Here is a 22,122-nt window from a genome sequence, read left to right on the forward strand (position 1 = left end):
TATAACTACTGAAATAAAAGCCTATTAAATTCGTTTAGATATGCAATGCACAAACATAAAAAATATAACTTCATGTAATAAAACATGCAAATTAAAATAAAACTGGAATTTCAGTAAAAAAACTTACAAGTTTTATTGAATATTATATATATATATATATGTATATGTATATATGTGTGTAATATGAATGGTAGGAGTTAACGAGACTTATGAAGTATAACTTAAGTATAAGTAGATTAAATTAAAAAAAGATAAAATAGAAGGTAATAAAAATATATATAAAAAGGTTCAATATATCTCGTTTACATAGGATAATGTGATGGAAAAAATTGTATTCACCTTTTTACATCTGTATATCAGACTTTTATTTAGAAACAATTAGAATCTTAATTTCTGGAAAAACCATTTGTTTTTACCGTTTTTATACCTGGAAAATACGATCAAAAATTAGATAATAATTATGATTATGATGCACGGATTTTGAGATGACAGCAGTATATTAAATTACGTACCTCTCTTCAAATTTGACACGCGTCTGGAAACGAACCTTCTTGCGCTTCATTGGGTCCTTAAGATCTTTAGGAGCCACTTTTTCCAACTGTAGATCCACTGTATATCTTGTTGGCATTAAATGATTATAATTTAGGATCTAAAATGTTTTACAAATAAATCAGGACATATAATAAAAATATTGAAAATTTCTACTTTATCCAAGATTTCCAAAAAGAATTTTATGAGAATGAGAAAATGTACCTTAACAAAGGGCTTGATTTTAGACCGTTTATGCAGTTTACCCTTGCCCATCCTTTTGTGGACTTTGCGTGGATACCGGTCAATGCCTGCAACCATAGCATGTCCATATTGTTTTTCTGCTGTACCTTCATCATAATTACGCATGACAATGGCTTTTCTTCCTGCGTACCGGCCGCTGAGGACCAGCACGACTTTCCCTATTTTCATAATTTTCACCATTTTGGTGTATGCTGAAAAAGAAACAAGGCATATACATATAAACTACAAATTATGACTTATAAGATAAGAAATTTCAAACTATGACATAACTACGAGTTATATTCTAACGAGTGTTTCTATAGAATCGAAAATGTTAGTGTTACTATTTTTCATCTAAAGCAAATCATATCGAAATAAATCCTTGCTGGCAATGTAAACATCTTAAAATATCAAGCGTCACATAACCTCTCGTACCGCGTGACAGACCAATTTATAATCTAAAAAAAGAACAAAAGAACCAGAGGCATCGCGTTACGTGGTGTGACGTTCCGAGAAGTAACGGAATCGCGAGAAATTGATAACAACCGAGCAGCCGGTCGTTGTGGAACGCGACGTGGGGCTCGACCGGAGAGGTTAACCCCGCGATTGTCTGGTAGCAAATATACTTCGAGGGCAGAAATCAAACATCAACATGTGAATGGGGACCGCGTTGCACATTGATCGCAAACGCGGCGCGAAATGTGGCGGAAAAACCGTTAAAATACCCGATGCTCACAGATTATTCTATACAGCAATATGTATCACGCACCTCACGGATTTTTCGTGCCGTAGAAAAGGAAGTTGACTACACCATGGACTATGAAACGATAGATGTGCCGCAGCACATCCGCCTGATTCGCCGAGGTTGAACCGTGAAAACGCGTTCAATCAACCATTGGCCATTCTAAACAAGAAAAAGTCCAAAATTGAGATATAAAGGTTGCAAAACTGCTGAGTCTGCTGAACACAGCCTATGAATGCCGGCCTTATGGCTCCGGCACACCAGCGCGATGTTCGTCGCGCGCGACACGCGATATCCAATGAGAGTATACCTTTAGAATGAGAACATCGGTAAAGCTGTACATTCATTGGATATCGCGTGTCGCGCGCGACGAACATCGCGCTGGTGTGCCGGAGGCATTATGGTTATTGCACACTGGACGCGATGAGCGATGAGCGACGAGCGATACCCAATGAGAGCTTTGCTTTGCGTCGTCACGTGAGAAAAAGCAGAGTTTTTATTGGATATCGCTCGTCGCTAATCGCTCATCGCGTCCAGTGTACAGTAGCCATTAGTCTCTATCCATGATAATATCCTATCAATGGTTTCGGTAATGATTCGCGTTTCGTTTCGCAGGCGCGAGCGCAACTCTCAGTTCTTCTATTTCCATGATTCCCTCTCTCTTCTTGCTGCATTTTTATCACTGCGCATTGCTTCAATGCACGTAATCGCGTGTTAAATACATGATTTTCGTTATGTCCTACAAGCGGCGTATTCGCCGGGGATTCTGATCCATTCAGATCCATTGCCGACCGTATTCTCGCGGTAATCTGTGTCAATCTCGTCGAAGATTCGCACTACCGCTCACGTTGCTTTCTTCACAGACCTTTTTCCCCGTCGAGTAAAAACGGATTCGTCGTCCTTGCACGATGGTGAAATATTATGAGAACATCACAGTCTTCAAGTTCGATTGGACACAGGTCGTTCGAGGATTCTTTCAGAGATATCCGAATCCGCACAGGTAACCGGACACGTTACATCACATGCGTAACTAAAATACAAATATTACATAACATTGCGCATTCATCAGAATTCACGTGCAATACGATTTTCAGTTCACACGTTCTCACCGAGGATACGATCTCCAGAGAAGTTAAAAATGGAAAGCTCTACTCCAAGCGGCTGCTGACGAAAACCAACAGAGTACCCAAATGGGGTGAAAGATTTGTTAGTAAAAACATTGTAAAAATCGTGGAAGAGAGTATTGTTGATCCAGAAGCAAAGACTCTGACTACGTATACAAGGAATTTGGGATACACCAAAGTTATGGTAGGCTACCTAGAAAACAAACTGATATTGTCATTATTTTAAGACAAATGTTAAAACAATAAATGTTAACTTGTTTCCTGGGTGATCTAAATCAATTTTAGAGAAATAGATAATGAAGATATTTTGTTTTTTCTCTTTACAAAAAGTCCTATTTTAAATGAATTAGTATAAAATTAATACCAAACATACATAATTTATAAAACTAATTTTTAGTTATAAATTCTGTTATCTGTTTGATTGTTAAATAGTAAAAACATTTAAAGATTGATGATCTTGATATAGAAAACAATTATAATTATTAATGATTATAATCGATAATTAGGTTTTTAACCTAAGGAATTATAATTATATATATTTTTTTCAGAGTATTGTCGAGAAAGTGGTTTATCAAATCTCTGATGAAAATCCAGACTGGACAATTGCAAAGAGATCGGCATGGATAGACAGTCAAGTCTTTGGTTTCAGCAGAGCAATTCAAGCCTTTGGCTTAGATCGGTTTAAAAAGAATTGCGCCAAAATGTCGGAGGGCTTCAATTACGTTCTTGCAAATATGTTTCCTCATACAACACAGTTTCTAAATCCAAATCTATCTCAGACGAGTTTTTCGGTGCAAGCCGGCCACAGCACTGCAGATGATGGTGTTACGATAAAGCCGAGCCTTGCAGAGGACTTACAGCATTCTTTACAGGGTAAAGCAGAGAAGGTCAAAGACGCTGCTAAGAAAGCCACGGATTTAGCAAAGGAAAAAGCAAGACCAATATATGCGGCCTGTCAACCAAATCAATCGTAAATTTATATATTCCACAAACGCAAAGCGTGAAACCGTATTATTGAATAATATCGTTTAGCGATGGAAATATTCTCGAATAACACGGTATTATTGATGTATCTTGAACAAAACAATGGTAAAGCTTTAGAGACTAGTTCGAGAGTGCAGTTATTTGTATATTAATTAATAGGCACAGTTTAATGACACAGTGCAAAAGATTTAGAAAGTTGGTTGATTGAACAACACATAATGAAACTTGAGAAAATTTGTTAGACTTGATAGCACAAGATTCTCATCGTAACATTTATACATATGTAAAATTTGCTAAAGTTTCACGAGTCTGATCCACTTGTAATGTTACCATTCCTTTTAACTGCCAAATTGTTAAGCATGCTATCAAATGTGATACATGCTTGCATCAGAAATGAGCATTAAATTATTTATTCATTTTTTACACATAAAAACATTTTCTATTTCTTTCACAATCGTGAAATATCTCTTGTATATATACAAGATTTGCAAGAAGTATTCCGATGTGCTTGTCAATGTGTTTCAGCACTCATTCGCGCATTTCGTGCATACAGCGCATACCTAAAGCTTGCAATTGACTATTGTAAAGAACAGCATTTCATACGCAATTATTAATGCCAATGAAAACAATTACATACGTTACAAATATACATTTAAATAGATAATTTTACAATAAATTTTTTCTCTGTTAATATAATAAATGTAGTTTGTAGATATGCGTCGGGGCACGGATAGTGTCAATTGACCAATTGCAATTGACCACTGCAAGTTACTGAAAGACTTGATTCCATACATTATCAATGTATCATAATTTCAGTATATGTTGCCATACGTTATTAAAATAATTATAACTGTGATTTAAGATTGTTGTACAGTATTTCTATATTTTAAATATTTTTCTTTGAATTGTTATTAAAAAGATTTAAATTATTAATGAGAGTAAGTAACAATTTGGGCAACTAAAATTAAATGAAATTTTCATGAATGTAACTAATGCTCTTACATGTATTTAAATAAAGTTTTAATTCCGTAACCTTTTTAAATAAACCTCAATGTTTCTAGTAACAAATTTAATATACCTATGACTTTTGTGCAATTGGATCATACAACGCAGTATGAGATGCGAAAGGCGAGTAAAGCTACACGCGTTATTACGGAAATTGTAAATGCGGTTAAAAAGTCATTCGATCGACACACTCGCATGTTATACTCAGTCGCAAGTGAAAGGCATGGAATCGCGTCGTAATCTCGCGGAAATCGCAAATGCGATTAAAAAACTTCCGTCGACGCTCATACATATGCTTCATTGTTTCGTATAAAACTGAATACATTTAACTATTTCGTAATTTTAACTTGTGACGCAACTATTGTATACTCGCGTTTTCCGAATTGTAAATATATAACATAAAAATTTAGTTCATTTGAAACGTTAGATACATAATTTATATATACGATTTATATTCTACACATAGAGAAGTCAGATTGAAAACAACGTTCCACTTATTTTTATTCTTATATTATGTTTCATATTTTTATGAAAAATATATATGTAAAAATACTTATATACATTACATTGTAAAGGCATACAATGTAATATATTTTTTTTATAGTAAAACACAAAATGGTTTTTAATAGAATACAAAAAAAAACAATTTTAAGTTTAAGACAATATAATGTATAAATTTATTTGATATCAATTTATTAAATTAAAATAAATTTTTATTTTTAGTATATTATAAATATTATATTTATTTTACACACATACATACATTTTCCAGAGTGATAGGATGTTAACTAAGTGATCCTGTATTATTTTTCTTCCTTCATGATTCAAAAGTTAGACGCTTTCTGTATATAGATTAGAGCAAAAGAAAAATTACGTAAGCATAAATATATACATATAATTATATATGTATGGAAGGCTTTATTTATAATTATATATGTATATTATTATCTATCTTTATCCACAATTTGTGGATATAGCAGGACTCGTATCATATTCATTTTCAACAGTTCGACTTTATCAACAGTGTCGATATTGTGATATGCACTTCACATCTACGAGAGTCGTTCGATAAGGCCCGGTTGCACCAACGTTACGTTGACTTTAAGCGAGACAAAATTCGTTTCTCCCTTTTTTTTCAGCTTTAAAACGAGACAGATAAAATTTTAATGCCTGTATTCATAGTCAGACCTCGGGTACTTAAGGCTTCTTTAAATTTATCTTTATATGCTCATTAGCCATAATTTATGAAATAATTCGTAGAGCATCTGAAGATAAATTTAAGGAAGCCTCAAATATAAGGCCTGACTATGAATACGGGCATAAGTCTTCCTTAAAGTCAAAGTATTGGCTCCAGCACATTGAACGCAGCCAACGCTTGCCGCGCGACAGAAATTGGCGCGATAGACAATTTATTGAGCGAGTTGAAGACGGCAAAGCAGCTAAGGCTGCGTTCGGAAATATCACCCGGGTGCCCCTGTGTATCACCTTATCCTTATTTAACATTGGCTGAACAACAATGATAAAACGATACACAGAAGCACTCGGGTGATGTTTCCGAACGCAGCCTAAGTATGCTTACCGAGCGATTAAATATGATTGGTTGGATCTATAAGTAACAACCAATTATGTTCATTTGCTCGGCGAGCAGGCTAGCCGTTTTGTCAACTTGAATGCGCCCATTGTCTCGCGTCTCGCTTGCTTGGAAGTAATAGATATATCATTTCCACCGCGCGACAAAAGTTGAACTCAATCCAACTTTTGCCACGCGGCAGAAGTAATATTACATCATTATAGAAATTTTGCATAGTGAGGCCGATCTAAAGCCTTGTGTCCACGATGCTAGAAATCGGTCCGAGATCTCGGATGAAGAAAGCATTGACCAATCGCAATGGTCATGTGATCAAATTGTTCAAAAGTTACAAGGTAACACACTGAATTCGAACGCGCGCCGTAAGTGTATGAAACGCACATGGTCGCGATCTAATAGCGTTTTTCACTGGCAGAGCTAGTGCGCACTCAGTGCACTTTAAAGCCGTTGTACACAAATCGACATAAAAATGTACATTTTATAAAAATATAGAAATGAATTAAACCACGAAATCCTTAATACATTTTATTGTGATATTTGATAAACTATACATTGGGTATTTTATTAACTGAGATTTCTCACTTTTACAGTCAAATTAGGTTAATATACAACAGCTTTAATGTGCACTGAGTGCGTACCGGTTCTACTAGTGAAAAACGCCATAAGAACACAAAATTATTGGTTAGTGCAATAACTTGCCACGTGGCAAGCGGTGCCGCATTCCCATTTGGGTGCTTCCATGAGCGCTCAAGCTCTTAAGCCCAATGTCCACGATACTAGAAATCGTTCCGAGATCTCGGACAGAGAAAAAATTAACAAATCACATTTGAACAATTTGATCACATGACCATTGCGATTGGTCAATTCTTTCTTCATCCGAGGTCTCGGACCACAAGGCTTTACATCGTGGACACAAGGCTTTATATCTGTTTGGTCTATATTTTTAGTTCTAATGGAATATGCCAATCAGATGTAAGAGCTCACTGAGCGCTCACTGAACGTTAGTAGCATGATAAAAATACAAGGGTATGCTCATCAATTGTCTAAAACTCGTTCAGCTTGCGCATGTCCTTGCCTACGTCATATTCGGGTACGCGTTGATTGGTCGGTTCTGATTCGGGTGCAATCGGTGGTTATCGGTCGTAATTTATCATGGCGTCCATGGCGTAGTGCACGTTGTCATCGGTAGAAGTTAATGTTAAAAATATTTTCACGATGACCTGCATAGTGAAAGGATGCGGCAATTATATGAAAAAAACAAAAAAAACTGAGGGAAGTAAAATTAAATATTTTACCTTTCCAAAACAATCTGAAATTGCTGAACAGTGGCGTAAGCCACTCGTTGTGACGTAAGCAAGGACAAAAATCTGATTGGTCATGCGCATGAGCATACCCTTGTCTTTTTATCATGGTTAGTAGTACTAAATGCACCCATTGGTGCAATCGGACCTAGGCTGTGGTCAAAGTCTCGCTACAAATGCTTCGAAGCATTTGATGGACCAATTAGAAGAAAGAATTTTACAAACTGACCAATTAAAAAACGCTTCAAAGCGTTTGCAACATCGCGTTGACCATACCCTAGAATGTCCCTAGAATACAGAGTTTGGCAATCGGCCCCTAAAAATGGTGGACACATCTACGCGTTTCTGCCACATATTTGCACTAGTGCACCAAAAACGAAAGAGAGAATAATGCCCCTCTGCTTATACCATGGGTGCTCTCAGGTTTTATTTCTATACGGAGTAAATACATCGTTTTTTATAATCTATTAAAAATCGTGCAATGTCACAATATGTAGTAATATACAAATTACAAGATAGTTGTTGAAGTTATTTATGCTGTTTTAAATAACAAAATTATTTAATGTAAACTGTGATCATGGCCTCGTTACTCGTAAATCGTGCAGTTAGTGATACTACGACACAGTTTTGTTCGTTAATCGAAAGACTACTTTCGTTAACTAGTACAAAACTCAGCAACAAGAAACAGATCAACGCGTGTTTAAATGATCTCAACGAACTAGATTACAGATGCCTCAATATTGTAAATAATGATGTAAGGAATATTTGATATTTTGTTGACTAATACAAAACATGTACTAGTTGCATCTCAAACTACACTTTGTCATTTATTGAGATTACATTGTAATCTATTTCCAGGCGATATTATTATTGGTGAATCAACTTTGTGCAGCAGTTCTACCTACAGAAACATTTTTAGTTCAAAATGTTTGTAAATTTCTGTACAATTTAACTCAGAGCAACATCAAGCTTCATGGTCGGACATTTGTAACTTGCAAACGATGGATTTTAGAAGCATTGGAGTTTTCTGACCCACTGGCACAAGTTGATGTATTAATCGCTATAAAAAGCTTTTTACATTTTAATTATTTTGATGACATCAATCATGTTAGTATATGGCTTCTTTTTCAACAACAGATTATTGAATAAAATTGTATCATTATATAAAATTAGGCAACTGCTTGATGTTTCAGCATGTACGTCTGTTACTTAAAGATAAGGGTTTGTTAATGAAACATTTAAATCCATTATGTAACCCATGGTCTGAAATTAATTTCCATGCACTTGGATGTTTAGAAGAAATTATAACAAACAAAAGCAATAATCATTGCTTATCAGATGAATTTACATATTTGATAAAAGATATAATTTTTAAAATTTTATCACTTTTACCATATCATAATGATGATAAGCTTTACTACAGTAAGGTATGTAATTTATTTTTCGTACAATTCAAAAGATATATATGCATATACATTTTATTGAGTTACTTATACATTTATAGATCATAAATTTATGCTTGCACATTTTACATTGTATGATCATTGAAAAATTGATCCTTAAATCTCCTGATCTTATTGGAGAAATATTAGGAGTGGTGCAAGCGTTCCTATTTTATGGCATCAAAGGTTATTCAGTCACAAGGCCACAATTACTTCGTCCAGCTGCCATGAATCTCCCAGAACGTGTTCATATAGTTCCCAAATGCAAGAATCTTAAAAATCACAAAGCAAGATCCAGGAAAACACTAGCCAAGAAAAATACGTCCGATTCAGGAAATAGTGCCATTCCAGAACACACAGGAATTTCCAAATATTCCAGTGATTCAGATACTTCAGATACAGAGATTAATAATTCTATCCACATTGATTCCAAAGTAAGATTGGGAGCAGTACGTTTATTGCAGATTCTAATAGAAATCACTCGGAGTAAAGAGATTTTCGGATACTGGCCGCAAATCGTAGCTACAGGTTCACGAAACGACGCAAGAGTATTGACAAGAAGCATACTAGTTGAACCTGTGTCTAAAGTGCGACAGAATGTATTGTGCGCATTAACTGAATTGTTGATAGGTGCTAAACCATTTTTAATACATGCCGAGGATACCAATCATACCTCTTTCATCACATTCTTCGGCACAGTATGTTTAATGGTCAAGGAACTACATTTTACATTATCATTAATTTTGCTAGCTGAAAAAAATGTAGCTGTGTTAACGCATGCGTTAAAATGTACGGCAGCTCTTGTACAGGGCACACCATACGAACGACTGAAACCGGGTTTGGCTACCAAATTAGTTAGGAATTGTAAGCCGCATATATTTCACAAAGGTATATTTTGCCTTTATTATTCTATTTAATTTTTAATTTATTACTTTCATTACAGTCAAGTTATTTTTCTAGATCCGACTGTACGAGTTGCGGCATTATCTATTTTTGAAGCATTTGCCTCAAGTGAACCTATAACGCAGGAAATATTAAACATATTAGCTAAGCAAACTGTTGGTGAAATAGGATCAGAAAGTTCGCAGTTTGATACTAGTTCTATCAGTGATGTTGGAACAGAAGAAGAGGAAATAGATGTCGAGGATATCGAAAATTCAACAAATAGCTGTAATGAGATCACGTCAATATCAAAAGATGAAAATGTTTGTTTGCTGGTTCGCGTTTGTTTACAAAATATATCTAATAAGGTATATGTAAACGATACACATAACATTTTTTTTCGTGAGATTTACATTTGAAGCTTTTTGTAATTAAAGCAGTTGTCAGTCAGACTGAAAAAATTACGTTCCATTTTAGTCAGTTAATACACCTGTACGACTTCAATCTTTAAAACTTATGGGCAGACTGGTATTTAATACAGGAAATCTTATATTTCCTCATTTGGAGAATGTGACTACGGCTTTAATTTCGGTTATGGAGGAAACAGAAAACCAAGTAATATTGCACGCATGTCGAGTTTTAGAGATTATGTCCGGTTGCCTCGCAAATACTGAAACTTATAGCAATGGTATATTATTTTGGAACATTATATTTGAACCTATAATATCACTCGCCCAAACATCACGGACCATATTGCGAGAAGCTGCTTGCGATTGTCTAGGTAGCATCAGTGGAAATGTTTTCACACAATTATCGGTAAGAATAATTGGAACAAAAAGGATATAATCTTATCCAAATTTTAATTTCTTCATTTATCGGTAAGAATAATTGGAACAAAAAGGATATAATCTTATCCAAATTTTAATTTCTTCATTTATGAACTTAATGACATTTATAAGCTAAATATTTTTTATGTCATCTCTAATATTCTGCTTTATTTTCATTTATATTTGCAGAGACAAAGAGTTATATTAATAATTACAATTCTATTTGGAGCAGTTCGTGATGAAGAAAGCGCTGTAAGAGCAGCTGGCTTACGTGCATTAGGAATGTTGGTAACTTTACCGTCTTTGGAACACGATACTGGCTTTCTCATGGATCTGGCTGATATAGTTTGTTCAGCTTTTGAAGACAAAAATCTTGGTGTTCGTGTAAAAAGTGCTTGGGCATTGGCGAATTTGTGTGACTGTCTTTCCAGGCAAAAGTTTGTTTTTTAGATTTTCTTCTTTCATTATCTTCTTTGCGCGCGACATATCTTCTCTATTTATATAAAAATATATCTTTTATCCAGACAGCATGAAGATGTGGAACCATTTCCTTTAGAAGATTTATTACCCAAACTGTATCATATAAGCGTTAAGGCTACAAAAGATAATGATAAAGTGAAGTGTAACGCCGTCAGAGCAATTGGAACTATTTTATATTTATGTCCACAGAAACACATACTTTCCGACACGGCAATAGGATTGGACGCACTTATTAAATGTGCCGTTTTAGGAAACGATATGAAAGTAAGAGAAAAGTTCTGATGATTTTATAATAATTATTATAATATTAATTTCCGTAATTATTTATGTATATATTTTTTAACTTAAAATAATTAGATTTATTTATGATCAATTATCTCGACACTTGTGCGTTAAATGTTCTGTTATTGTTTTGCTATGACGAAGTATGTAGCTGCAATAAATATTTCTTGATTTATTTAATAAAAATAAATCTGTTTTATTTATAACATTAGGTACGATGGAACGCTTGCCGAGCTTTAGGATTGGTTTTGAGCCACGATCCGGACGCGATATTGCCATCTTCTTGGAAAGTATGTACTTGGAAAAATGTGATTAATGAATTTATCTTGTGTAAATGTGTAAAACTAGATATTTTTATAGGATCAAGTATTTCCAGCGCTTTCAACTTTGATATGCGATAGTCCTAATTTTAAGGTACGAACTAACGCCGCATGGGCACTGTCTTCATGTAATGATTACGGTAAATATACTGTAATGTTGTGGAAAAATATTGTATTAGCATTTGAAAATGCTCAACATGTACCAAGCTATGTTGAATATCCGCATCGAGATGCACTCATTCAGCAAGTAAGTGTACTCTTTCTTTTAATACATAATAATATTCTTGGAATATTATTGATCATATATTGATATAAAAAATATATACTTTTTAATTATTATTTAACAAGCAGAAAATATTTTTCAGTTGTGCCTTACTCTTAGTTGCGTGGCTGCCCATACAGAAAAATATGAACTGCAAAGTCTTTGGATAGAGATTGGCGACCATTTAGAAGAAATTTCCAATTTCATGAAACAATTTCAGGTATAGTGTGTTATATAAAATATAATTATTAAATCAAATATATAAGAAGAATGTAATTTTATAATTTTAATGTATTGAAATTTTGTTATAGGAGACTGTTTTACCTGAAAAGCTAGGAGATTTAATTAAAGCAAAAGTCCAATTAGCACAACATGTGAAAAATGCACATTCTGTTGAAGAACGACAAATCGCTCAATCTTTGGCAAATATATTCGAGAAGACTAATCGCTATGACAATCTAGATGCCATTACTTCTACAATATAGAATTGTATATACAACTAAAATAATGACGAAAAAAAAATAAAGCAATGTAACATATATTTTAGCATTTTTTTCTACCAGCTATTTACTGCAATTTACAATAATTTACAATAATTTTTATTAATAGAGAAAGCTTGATAAAACACATAAATCAGTGGAATTAAAAATATATATGTAAATTAGTTATTTTAATATTGTTAAAAAAATCCATACAATATGAAATTGTATTATAATGATATATAATACAGTATGATATATAATTTCACGGATGAGTAACTGATACATTGCTTTAAAAAATCTATGTTCTAGTTTCCACTGAAATCTTCAATTTGGTTCCACTATAGTGCAGATAAAATTTGGAGTAATATTTCTTCATTAGATTGAATTTTATGGATCAAAGCAGAAGTGAAATAAGTGCAGTCAATCGTATTTTCATAGACTTTGAGTGTACTCCACATTGAGTGATTCAATGGAAACTAGATCAATCTCAAATTCAACAAGAGATATCTGATCATTAATATATATGTCAAGTGCCATCTTCACATTGAATACTTTCACTTGATACCTCAGATTGTGTCTTTAACGTATCTTCTTGATTTTCTCCCACAGATAATGATGATTCCTTTTCTGTCGCTAACATTACTTCACTTTCATTCGTAGATACGTTCTTAGGACAACTGTCATTTTCTTCAGTTACTTCACTATTTTTTACAGTTTTAGTTTCTTCGTTCTCATCTGAACTATCGTCCTCACTATACTTTTCGTCCATGATGGCATTGTCCTCCTTATTGTTAGCTTTCATAAGTTTCTTCTGCTTACGTCCCTGCTTCTTCCTCAATCTCTTAGCACGTTTCTTTGCCGTTGTCTCTTCTGCTAATCTTTTATTCTCTTCCAACTTCTGATGGTATTCGTCATCTAAATGTTCCTATAATTTTGACAAAAGAAAATTGTAACCAATAGAAAGAAATGGATGATTTTTAGATAACTCTAGATATATGTTATACAATAATCACCTTATGTGCTTTCTCCTGAATAAATTTTTGCCGTGCATACTCCTTACGTCGCAGATGTCTGTACACGTGAAACTCTCCACTACCTGCTCCAGCACTGCTACCCATAACATTACGAACAAATTCTGGTACAGAAGGTGTATTCTTGGCCTTTGGACGTTCCGGTAGTATAACTGGTTTATCCTGTACAATTAAAACACAAATTATATAATACAATTCTGATAACGCATAGATCAATAGATAAATACGGAAGCCTTCTTACAACGTTCTTCATTAATTTCATTAGTTTCAATCTTTGCAGATCCACGGCTGTTTTTGGCACTACAGGTTTTTCTTCATCCTTTTCCTTGTCATCCGACATTTTTCCACTGGAATTGGCAATATAAATCTTTGTGATTGTGAGTCTCTCAAAATAAATTTGTTGGTTAGCACACCAATAACAAACCGCGTCTTTAGCATATTCTAGTGCAATTTAGTGCAGGACAGGAACAAAAAACCTATGATCTTGAATGTTTCTAAGGCCAAAATCGGACTATGCATTGAAAATTGAGATTGAAGATTGAAATTTGACCAATGAGGACAAAGGAATTTTAGCTCCTATTGTTTTGATTGGTCATATTTCAATCTTTCAAAGTCTCTGATTCCGGTCTAAACCTATCAACTTTATTAGCGATTGAAGATTGCCGTCTACGACCTGCGTTCGCTGGTCAACAGCGGCTGCGTTTAGTAGATTCAACAGTTAGGTGAGCGCTCGCTGCAAATTAATGTTTTTTCTAGATCTAAATTTCTGATTGGATAATCTAAAAGAATACACCAATAACAGCGAAAACTCACTCAACTGTTGAGTCCGTTGAATGCGCCCATTGCAAGAGTAGTTTCAGACAGTTGGAGGCACTTGGAGAGAAAAGAGACAGCTGAGATTTGAAAAACAGTTTTAATAAATGTAACGAAGTGTGACTGGAAATTTTTTAATAATTTATGCAAAGTAGGTATGTGCCTCATATGCAATGCCTGTTAACGATGAACGTACGTTCTTATCTTCGCGATTTGACGGAATTATAGAAATGTATCATTATATCTGTAACTTAACCTACACGATTTTGTCATCGTACAAAAGATGCTACATTTTAACATAAAACAGCTTTTACTAGATTTGTTTTTATAATAATAAATATAATGAATATTAATTTAATTATATTTAATTATAAGTATAATTAAATTTAAATGTTTTTATAATTAGCAGCAAAATGTAATATATAAAAATATCCTAATTTTCTACATTTTTTAGATTGATACATATATATATATATATATATATATAATGGAAGGTACAAATGATTCCATGGATGATTCAGTAATAGATATTTCGCCCAACTTAATAGATGTTATCGATTTAACTAAGGAATCACCAAGGTCAGTCAGACCTTTAAGATCATGTCTGAGAAATGCCGAAAATGTATCTTCTAGCGATAATAGAACCAGCAATTCAGATCATCATAGGCCTATACCTCCTATTGTTTTAGGAAATACACAAAATATCCAAACGTTTGTATATACCTTACTGATTTCTTAATGGAAAGTAAATAGATTTATTTTAAGGCTAAAAATATATTTTTAGGAAAAATACTAGAAAGACAGGAAGAGTTTCTCGGGCTACAGATTCAAGTGAAGTTTTGACCCTTGATGATACTATTGAAGAAGATAAAACATGTTATACAGTTCAATCAGATATTAAAGAACCAATACCTCTTACGTGCCCAATATGTTTCGAAGCATTATCTTCCAAACTAAAACCTTATACTACTCGTTGTGGACATCTGTTTTGCTCAGAATGTTTGCAGACATCTCTTCAGAAGACAGCTAAAAAATGTCCAACTTGTAAAGCAACTATAGCTTTAAAATCTTGTACTCGTTTATATCTTTAAATATTATAGAACATTACAAGCTGTTCCATATCTTTTGGTAGGATTTCATTTTGTGACTTTATTTATATACACATAAATTGGTAATTATAAATCTTTAATTTTGTTTTTATACATTAGAAAAAACTTCACAGAGAGGTTTTTACAATATTTTGTCGTTTAAGAAAACATTTAATATACATGTTCTATTAATTTGTATTTATTTGGAAACTTATGTCTAAATTCTAAGCAGAATCGTAACATGTTTTTGTAAGACTTGTAAAAATTTTTAAGTACTTGTACCTTTATATTTTTATGGACAGCTTCTTATGTACGATTATTCGTAAATATCTACAATTTCTTGTAAATTTTAACCATAACAAGAAATCATAGATATTTACAAATAATCATGTCTTACAATACATACTCATAAAATTAGAATATTAGTCATAAGTTCTTAGAAGTTTTACGAGAACACTTTACCAGTCTTTACAATTCTGCTTAGAATTGACCCATTACTTTGGACATAGAATTGTAAATTTATAATATTAAGAGAACTGCTCAAATTTTTTATTTATTAGCCTATAAACAAATCTTAATTTTTAAGAGACAACGCGATTACAAACTCGAGTTAGTTTATTACCGTAATTGGTTAAAATATATTTTCAAAATAACAAATTATGTATTTTATGTTATAATATTAAAATGTAATTAGAAAGTGATTTAGTACGCCTTTTAATTATCTTAATTTAATTTAATACAATTACATTCATAATTTAATATATAAGTGTATATATTTTCTTATTTATACTTTATACAATGACTCATAATGTATATGTATATTATTTGTTTACGTTATTTGAGTATGTAACCTTGCAATATCTGTTAATTCTCATAAAAGAATAATTACTTCCTATTCTCTGTTTAAACACGCTAAGGCAATCTTGTTTCAAATTAAAATCTACTTTCAAAAAGTATGGTGTATGCCTTCAACGTTTTCAAAGAAAAAGAAATATATAGATAATATATTATCTATATATAAATAATATATTACCGTTCATGACGGTACAGATACAATATTATTTTTTATTGGAACTGTTGTAAGATTTTTAAGTGAATCATTATTTACGGTGTACATAAATTTCTACCGCTACTTGGTCTAGAGAAATAAAAATTCTCAGGATTTTACTTTTTTTTTTCAGAGTAACTAAAACAGTATTGAGCCAGCATCAAATAATTTTGAAATATAAAAATTAATAAACGATATGACAAAAAGGAAATAAGTTTTCGACTTTTATGCATTTTACCAGGTGATAATTGACAAAATCTGTTGTATAAAAACGAATACATACCTATCTGCTTAATGAATAATACAGGCGCGATACAGAGAAAAAATGACGCTATATACATTGTACATATATGTATAAAGGCAATTCGGAACGATTTGACATACAATCAAATTTATCAGTTACCAAGAAGATTGATGAAATTTTCAATGAATAGTTCTAAATACTATATATATATACATAAGCATATATATGTTATACACTTGTACGAGCTAAGAGCAACATGTAGGTATATTGTATTACATGTATTGTATGTGATATATAATATATTGTCATATAATGCACAACATACAATATATTATATATAAATATATATATATATATATAATATATATATACGTGCGTATTTAATGTATATATGTATGTATACATTATGTATATGTATAGAGATGTATATATTTTTATCTTTAGACTTAATTTTTACTCTAGTCTAGATCATCTGCAAATCTTTGAATTTCGTATTCTTCGAATTGTTATTATTCTTGAATTATTATCCTTTGACTTATTATTAAACGTCGTAATATGAATTTACAAGTGAATAAAATTTTCTCCTTTGTGATTACATTTTCGATTCTTTCCTACATCTTCGCACAAATTAAGCGAATTCGCCCATGCACGTGCGCGGTACAAAAAACCGAAGATATGAAAATTTCGTAGATATTCCTTAATTTGAGATAAACGACACGTGGAACGTGACATTATCGTGATTGGACAGCGAATAATGGTGAATAATCGCAGGAACTCTCATGTATTTATCGGCGATAAAGATATCAGCCGGTATCGCGTGGCCGCGAATAGCAGCTTAACGGCGGGATTCGAAATCGCGCGGTATTATTGGCGAGACGTTACCCGACAGCGCTCACGCGGCTGGCCATTGGCCGGGCGCGTCCAAGGCCGCGGCTACGTCACGTCATGGCGGCGTAGCAGACGGACGGACGGGGTTCACGCGCAGCTGTCTTTCGACTGTTGTCTGTTTTGCCGTGCGGGGGTGAAAAGGTCGCGCGCTGCGATGAGGACGGCGAATGGTGTTGTTGTCTCGCGAATTATTGCGGCGAGTGTCAGCGCGTTTTCACGCTCGCGACGGTGTTACGTGGACGCCAGCCGTCGTGCCAAGGCACGCGATTAGACTCCGCTTGGTTTGGTTGCCACACTTCGACGCGCGCGCGCGCGCGCGCGGGCGCGGGCGCACACGCGGAATTGCAGGGAGAGACACACCGAGCGACACATCCTCCCGTTTGTCGTGTCATTGACTCAGGGTGAAGTGTCAAAATCTGGCCCGTGCCCGTTTTCCGCCCGTTTCTCTCCTCCGTTGTCGCGACGTAATATATTAAAAAACGGTTCGTGAATAATTTCGCCGCCCGGCCCGGCGGATCCTCGTCACTTGGCCGACGGAAGACACCGACTCACTCCGACCGAGGGACAACACACGACGGGCGACTACGGTGGGCAGGAGCGTGTAGTATGTACGTGACGTATCAGTGTGCGCTTTGTTTTCCTTCTCCTCTTCTTGTTCCTCCTGCAGTGCGCCGCTGAAATCCCTCGCGCGGGGCGATATCGACGAGCGTTTTTATGCGGCTCGATCTCGCACAAAACGCGAGGAGACCTCGCGATTTGCGACGCAGCGCGACGCACGCCAGTTACCTTCGTCGCTTCTCTGATCTCGTTTGTGGAACGACTTGGTTTAACAACGCTCGATTATCACAAATTCCCTCGAGAAGAAAAAAAATCTATGTCTTTTTTAAACTTCATGTTATTGGATATATTGTTGACAAACTGATTATTCGTCGAGCTTATCCGTTAAACTATTGTCCGAATATTTGCCAAACGGATTGTTTTAATCTGAGTTAATTATTCATTCATTAACTAGACATTTATAAGTTGAATACATTTGGCAGACATACTGGTAAAATGTATACATAAACGTGTGTGTGTGTGTGGTGTGTGTGTGGTGTGTGTGTCGCGTGCGTGCGTGCGCGCGCGCACGCTTGTGTGTATGTGTGGATAAAAATTGCTGCTGCAAACAGATTATAGTTATATAATTATGTAAAGAATTTGCACCTGAATGTAGCTTGTAATATATACGTATAAATGTGTTTGTGTGTGTGTGTGTGTATATATAATGCTTTCGTACCAAATAACTTTATGTACGTTATTTATAGATCTGTTTATAAATGTAACACTTCTGATTTCATATCTGATTTCAGGCTGTACACATTTTGATGTTAAAGGCTGAATAATGCTTGAAAAATACGAATAAATATATAATACTGCAATTTCGGCGTCGAAATATATACCAAAAAAAAACGTAATAACCATGTATCCAAGATACATTTAATCAAATTTTATTGTCAGTGATTATTATATTTGGCGAGGTTGGAGAGTAATGCCGGTTCATCAGATTAATGTTAATCCGCCTGATTGGCAACCACCATTGTCAATTGGTCCTTCCAATAATACGAGTCCTGCTGGTGGAGAAGCTCTATCAGAATGGATACCACAGGTGACCGTTCTATTGAGAATTAATATACATTACTTTATTTAGCTCTTTTAAATCTTTGTGGAAAATATGAAACGTCTTTTACTATGTGCTTTTTTTCTGCAAATTGCAAGGTCTTTGTATAGAGTTTTCCTTTATGCAGAACCGTTAATTCTACCTAACTGTAATTTTGAGTTATTTTACATCATTGGAAATAGAAATTTTTTTGAAAATGCAACAAAAAATCAAATCATATTTTTCAGTTAATTTAAAGTAAACTGTACTTCGATAAAATTCTAACTTAAGACTTAAATACAAAGATGTATAATTTTATGATAAATGATAATTTATCTCGCTTTTTATTTTCATTAAGAAAATTCAAAATATAAACTGAAAAATCTACAGTTCAAAAAGTTAATAGAGGTCACGTTATGTATTATGTTCCAAAAATAAAGGTATTGAATTAATTAAAGTACAAAAGCAATATTGCGAAAACAAAGACATAAAGCGCAAAGTTTGAAATATTTTATATTCTTAAATATTATAATTGTCACCTTGATGATTATTAATGTAGCCCGATAACACATTATCTGGGAAGTACTTATGCGTTGACATAAATTGTATAGAAAGATAAGGGTATCTTGATAATAACCTCTTCCCGTTGTGACTCATAAAAATATATTCATTTCAGAATTTTGCTTATGGTACAGTAGTTACTATTATACCAGATGATTGCCACTCGTCCGTGAACACATTGTCTTCGACCAACCATGATATTTGCAGGTAAATAGATCGTAATTCTATCGTTACTATATACGATTGTACAACGTACTATTTACAGATATATACATATACGTGTACAATCTTTATTTCATTGTGAGAAAATCATGCATTTTGTAAAATAGGATCTGCCATTGCGAGGGTGAGGAAGGCGCCCCTTTGTTAGCACCTTGCTATTGCAGTGGCAGTCTGCGCTACGTACATCAAGCTTGCCTTCAACAATGGATAAAAGCTTCAGACACGCGCGCCTGCGAATTGTGCAAATTCACATTTATCATGCATGCCAAGACAAAACCGTTTTGCGAGGTAAGCGAACTTGCTTCATCGTAGGAAAGTTTCTTCCGAGAATTAAAAGTATCTGTCATGTTACAATTCGTCAAGTATAAGATAAACGAGACATAATATCTTTACAGTGGGAGAAGCTCGAGATGTCCGCGCTGGAAGTGCGAAAATTATGGTGCGCAGTCGCTTTTCACGCTGTGGCCGCGCTCTGCGTGGCATGGTCATTATACGTACTCGTTGAACGATCCGTAGAGGAGGCCCGACGCGGATTCGTCGACTGGTCCTTCTGGACCAAATTAATAGTCGTCGTGATTGGTTCTACTGGCGGATTAGTTTTTATGTATATTCAATGCAAAGCGTATATTACATTATGCAGAAAGTGGCGAGCATTTAATAGGTAGGTGCCGTATTTTTCCACTTTCTTCCATTTTTATGTATAGCACTCCAGCAATATCGCTGGAGTAAAAATTTGTCCTAAATTGATTACGTCCAACTGTTCCAGGGTGATATTTATTCAAAATGCTCCTGAGAAAGTGGTGCTTCCTTCCTCACCTACGGACTCTTTAAGAGAAGTTACCCTACCCTTGAAGGACCCAACTGCCTCGGTGGCCGAGCTCAACCGCACTCTGTTACCCCGTACCATAGATCCTCCATGTGCCTCGCAAATGGCGAAGCCCGACTCTACCGCGCCACCGCAGAGGCACGATGCTCAACTGAAACTTTACGTATTCGACAAATTGTCTTCGTCCGAGGACAATCTATAATACTTCGGAGATGAAAACGGTCGTTAAAAAAAAATCCGTGCGTTTGGAAGGTGATTAGCCAAATTTCACGGTTCGGAGTTATGGAGCGCGTCCCGGACGCGTGGAACCGAATGATTTTTAAACTATACGATTTCGTAACTCGGAGCGGAATTATCCTTGTCGAAGTCGTTAAATATCCGCCCTTATACGCAGCACCTTTTTTTCCCGAAACTTAGTACTTCAGTGCTTACAGTGTTGACAAGTGAGATAGAGACGGAAGTGTACAGCCCGAAAATGCTGGCGCTTTCTTATGTACATAATTATTGTATCTGTGATGTTATTAAATAAACTTTACCATATTTAAACGACCCTTTCAGCCTTGTTGTGGTTAACCGTTTCCATTATTCAATGAAGAACAGATGGACGCGCGATTCTCTTGGAAGTATCAGCGATTCATGATGCAACAACAGCGTGAGTCGCGAGAGATGTTCCAGAGCCTCCAGAAAGAAATACTCCGTATTTTATTATTCGTACTGTAAAGGGGTACACGTGCGATACGTTTTCCGCGGGCCTGACGTGCGCGCATGCGCACTCGCGACAACGGCGACGCCAGCGCCCCTGGATCGAGTGTCGCGGGTCACGGTGACGGCGACTACGGCGACGTCGGAGGGTCGGAGATTCCGGCTGCTCGATGCTGCCGTATCGATCGGTTGATCAGTGTCGCGCGTGTAGCCGTAACGTTTGGTCGGACGGTCGTCTCTCCGCGAGCGTTTTCAGCGGCGGAGCAGACCGTACAAGCGGCACAAGTACCGGAGTCAACCGGAGTACATCGCGCGGCGCGAGGGAGAAAGGAGAGTGTGAGAGAAAAAGAAAGAGCGATTCACGGCATCCCGCGCGAAGCGTTAAGGTCGCGTTCCACGCGGAGCGGTGCAAGAGAGTGTTGTCTTACGTGAGTGTGAAGTGTCCGCACCGCGGAAACCGGGTACGTGCGGTTTCCGCGCTGCGGAACGTTTCCTGCTGTAAACCGCTATGTAGCGGCCGGCGGTGTGTAAATGAAGCGGCGTATACCGCGCTCGCATATCGAGGGGAGGG

The 22,122-nt window shown here is 35.3% G+C and overlaps 6 protein-coding genes across 11 annotated transcripts; 4 read left to right on the forward strand and 2 right to left on the reverse strand.

The window, feature by feature from the left end:
* Positions 1–340: 340 nt before the first annotated feature.
* Positions 341–1,635, reverse strand: RpL27 (ribosomal protein L27). Of its 2 annotated transcripts, none has more exons than XM_018506435.1 (4): positions 1,541–1,635; positions 754–983; positions 513–649; positions 341–427 (listed from the first exon to the last, which is right to left on the reverse strand). In XM_018506435.1, exons 2-4 carry the CDS (start codon positions 970–972, stop codon positions 379–381), a joined length of 405 nt encoding a protein of 134 aa, XP_018361937.1. In that variant the 5' UTR covers positions 973–983; positions 1,541–1,635; the 3' UTR covers positions 341–378. The 2 variants fall into 2 exon arrangements, with proteins under 2 accessions (XP_018361937.1, XP_018361938.1); XM_018506436.1 differs by having other exon boundaries at positions 1,508–1,578.
* A 505-nt stretch (positions 1,636–2,140) lies between these two features.
* On the forward strand, positions 2,141–4,443 carry prel (preli-like). The gene is made up of 3 exons (XM_018506433.1): positions 2,141–2,513; positions 2,608–2,821; positions 3,186–4,443. Exons 1-3 carry the CDS (start codon positions 2,422–2,424, stop codon positions 3,609–3,611), a joined length of 732 nt encoding a protein of 243 aa, XP_018361935.1. The 5' UTR covers positions 2,141–2,421; the 3' UTR covers positions 3,612–4,443.
* A 3,460-nt stretch (positions 4,444–7,903) lies between these two features.
* Positions 7,904–12,540, forward strand: LOC108760430 (HEAT repeat-containing protein 6). Its single transcript, XM_018506395.1, has 12 exons — positions 7,904–8,269; positions 8,374–8,622; positions 8,709–8,942; positions 9,020–9,845; positions 9,918–10,207; positions 10,317–10,655; positions 10,856–11,103; positions 11,191–11,410; positions 11,641–11,718; positions 11,789–11,995; positions 12,114–12,230; positions 12,322–12,540. The coding sequence occupies exons 1-12, from the start codon at positions 8,093–8,095 to the stop codon at positions 12,493–12,495; spliced, it is 3,159 nt and encodes a 1,052-aa protein (XP_018361897.1). The 5' UTR covers positions 7,904–8,092; the 3' UTR covers positions 12,496–12,540.
* Positions 12,541–12,764: 224 nt separating this feature from the next.
* LOC108760431 (PRKR-interacting protein 1 homolog) lies at positions 12,765–14,086 on the reverse strand. 3 transcript variants are annotated; one of them, XM_018506397.1, is made up of 4 exons: positions 13,948–14,086; positions 13,768–13,870; positions 13,506–13,685; positions 12,765–13,417 (listed from the first exon to the last, which is right to left on the reverse strand). In XM_018506397.1, exons 1-4 carry the CDS (start codon positions 13,959–13,961, stop codon positions 13,019–13,021), a joined length of 696 nt encoding a protein of 231 aa, XP_018361899.1. In that variant the 5' UTR covers positions 13,962–14,086; the 3' UTR covers positions 12,765–13,018. The 3 variants fall into 3 exon arrangements, with proteins under 3 accessions (XP_018361899.1, XP_018361898.1, XP_018361900.1); XM_018506396.1 differs by having other exon boundaries at positions 13,765–13,870; positions 13,948–14,082; XM_018506398.1 differs by having other exon boundaries at positions 13,765–13,870; positions 13,937–14,080.
* A 712-nt stretch (positions 14,087–14,798) lies between these two features.
* LOC108760433 (E3 ubiquitin-protein ligase RNF4) lies at positions 14,799–15,467 on the forward strand. Its single transcript, XM_018506399.1, has 2 exons — positions 14,799–15,047; positions 15,121–15,467. The coding sequence occupies exons 1-2, from the start codon at positions 14,824–14,826 to the stop codon at positions 15,425–15,427; spliced, it is 531 nt and encodes a 176-aa protein (XP_018361901.1). The 5' UTR covers positions 14,799–14,823; the 3' UTR covers positions 15,428–15,467.
* A 2,017-nt stretch (positions 15,468–17,484) lies between these two features.
* On the forward strand, positions 17,485–21,398 carry LOC108760371 (E3 ubiquitin-protein ligase MARCH8). 3 transcript variants are annotated; one of them, XM_018506276.1, is made up of 6 exons: positions 17,485–18,212; positions 18,954–19,249; positions 19,917–20,008; positions 20,131–20,311; positions 20,419–20,684; positions 20,790–21,398. In XM_018506276.1, exons 2-6 carry the CDS (start codon positions 19,133–19,135, stop codon positions 21,049–21,051), a joined length of 918 nt encoding a protein of 305 aa, XP_018361778.1. In that variant the 5' UTR covers positions 17,485–18,212; positions 18,954–19,132; the 3' UTR covers positions 21,052–21,398. The 3 variants fall into 3 exon arrangements, with proteins under 3 accessions (XP_018361778.1, XP_018361779.1, XP_018361780.1); XM_018506277.1 differs by having other exon boundaries at positions 17,485–18,205; XM_018506278.1 differs by lacking the exon at positions 17,485–18,212 and having other exon boundaries at positions 19,159–19,249; positions 19,936–20,008.
* Positions 21,399–22,122: the final 724 nt, after the last annotated feature.

The sequence above is a fragment of the Trachymyrmex cornetzi genome, unplaced genomic scaffold, assembly GCF_001594075.2.
Source record: "Trachymyrmex cornetzi isolate Tcor2-1 unplaced genomic scaffold, Tcor1.1 scaffold223, whole genome shotgun sequence".
Lineage (NCBI taxonomy): Eukaryota > Metazoa > Arthropoda > Insecta > Hymenoptera > Formicidae > Trachymyrmex > Trachymyrmex cornetzi.

Coding starts and splice junctions, on each gene's coding strand:
- RpL27 (XM_018506435.1), bottom strand. CDS start 972: ATGGTGAAAATTATGAAAATAGGGAAAGTCGTGCTGGTCCTCAGCGGC. Junction 650..753: donor AAATCAAGCCCTTTGTTAAG/GTACATTTTCTC, acceptor AAAACATTTTAG/ATCCTAAATTATAATCATTT. Junction 428..512: donor CGTGTCAAATTTGAAGAGAG/GTACGTAATTTA, acceptor CGTATTTTCCAG/GTATAAAAACGGTAAAAACA.
- LOC108760433 (XM_018506399.1), top strand. CDS start 14,824: ATGGAAGGTACAAATGATTCCATGGATGATTCAGTAATAGATATTTCG. Junction 15,048..15,120: donor AATACACAAAATATCCAAAC/GTTTGTATATAC, acceptor ATATATTTTTAG/GAAAAATACTAGAAAGACAG.
- LOC108760430 (XM_018506395.1), top strand. CDS start 8,093: ATGGCCTCGTTACTCGTAAATCGTGCAGTTAGTGATACTACGACACAG. Junction 10,208..10,316: donor TACAAAATATATCTAATAAG/GTATATGTAAAC, acceptor GTTCCATTTTAG/TCAGTTAATACACCTGTACG. Junction 11,719..11,788: donor TATTGCCATCTTCTTGGAAA/GTATGTACTTGG, acceptor ATATTTTTATAG/GATCAAGTATTTCCAGCGCT.
- LOC108760431 (XM_018506396.1), bottom strand. Junction 13,686..13,764: donor TGAAATTAATGAAGAACGTT/GTAAGAAGGCTT, acceptor TTAATTGTACAG/GATAAACCAGTTATACTACC. Junction 13,418..13,505: donor TTCAGGAGAAAGCACATAAG/GTGATTATTGTA, acceptor TCAAAATTATAG/GAACATTTAGATGACGAATA.
- LOC108760371 (XM_018506276.1), top strand. CDS start 19,133: ATGCCGGTTCATCAGATTAATGTTAATCCGCCTGATTGGCAACCACCA. Junction 19,250..19,916: donor TATCAGAATGGATACCACAG/GTGACCGTTCTA, acceptor TATTCATTTCAG/AATTTTGCTTATGGTACAGT. Junction 20,312..20,418: donor AGACAAAACCGTTTTGCGAG/GTAAGCGAACTT, acceptor ATATCTTTACAG/TGGGAGAAGCTCGAGATGTC.
- prel (XM_018506433.1), top strand. CDS start 2,422: ATGGTGAAATATTATGAGAACATCACAGTCTTCAAGTTCGATTGGACA. Junction 2,514..2,607: donor AGATATCCGAATCCGCACAG/GTAACCGGACAC, acceptor TACGATTTTCAG/TTCACACGTTCTCACCGAGG. Junction 2,822..3,185: donor TGGGATACACCAAAGTTATG/GTAGGCTACCTA, acceptor TATTTTTTTCAG/AGTATTGTCGAGAAAGTGGT.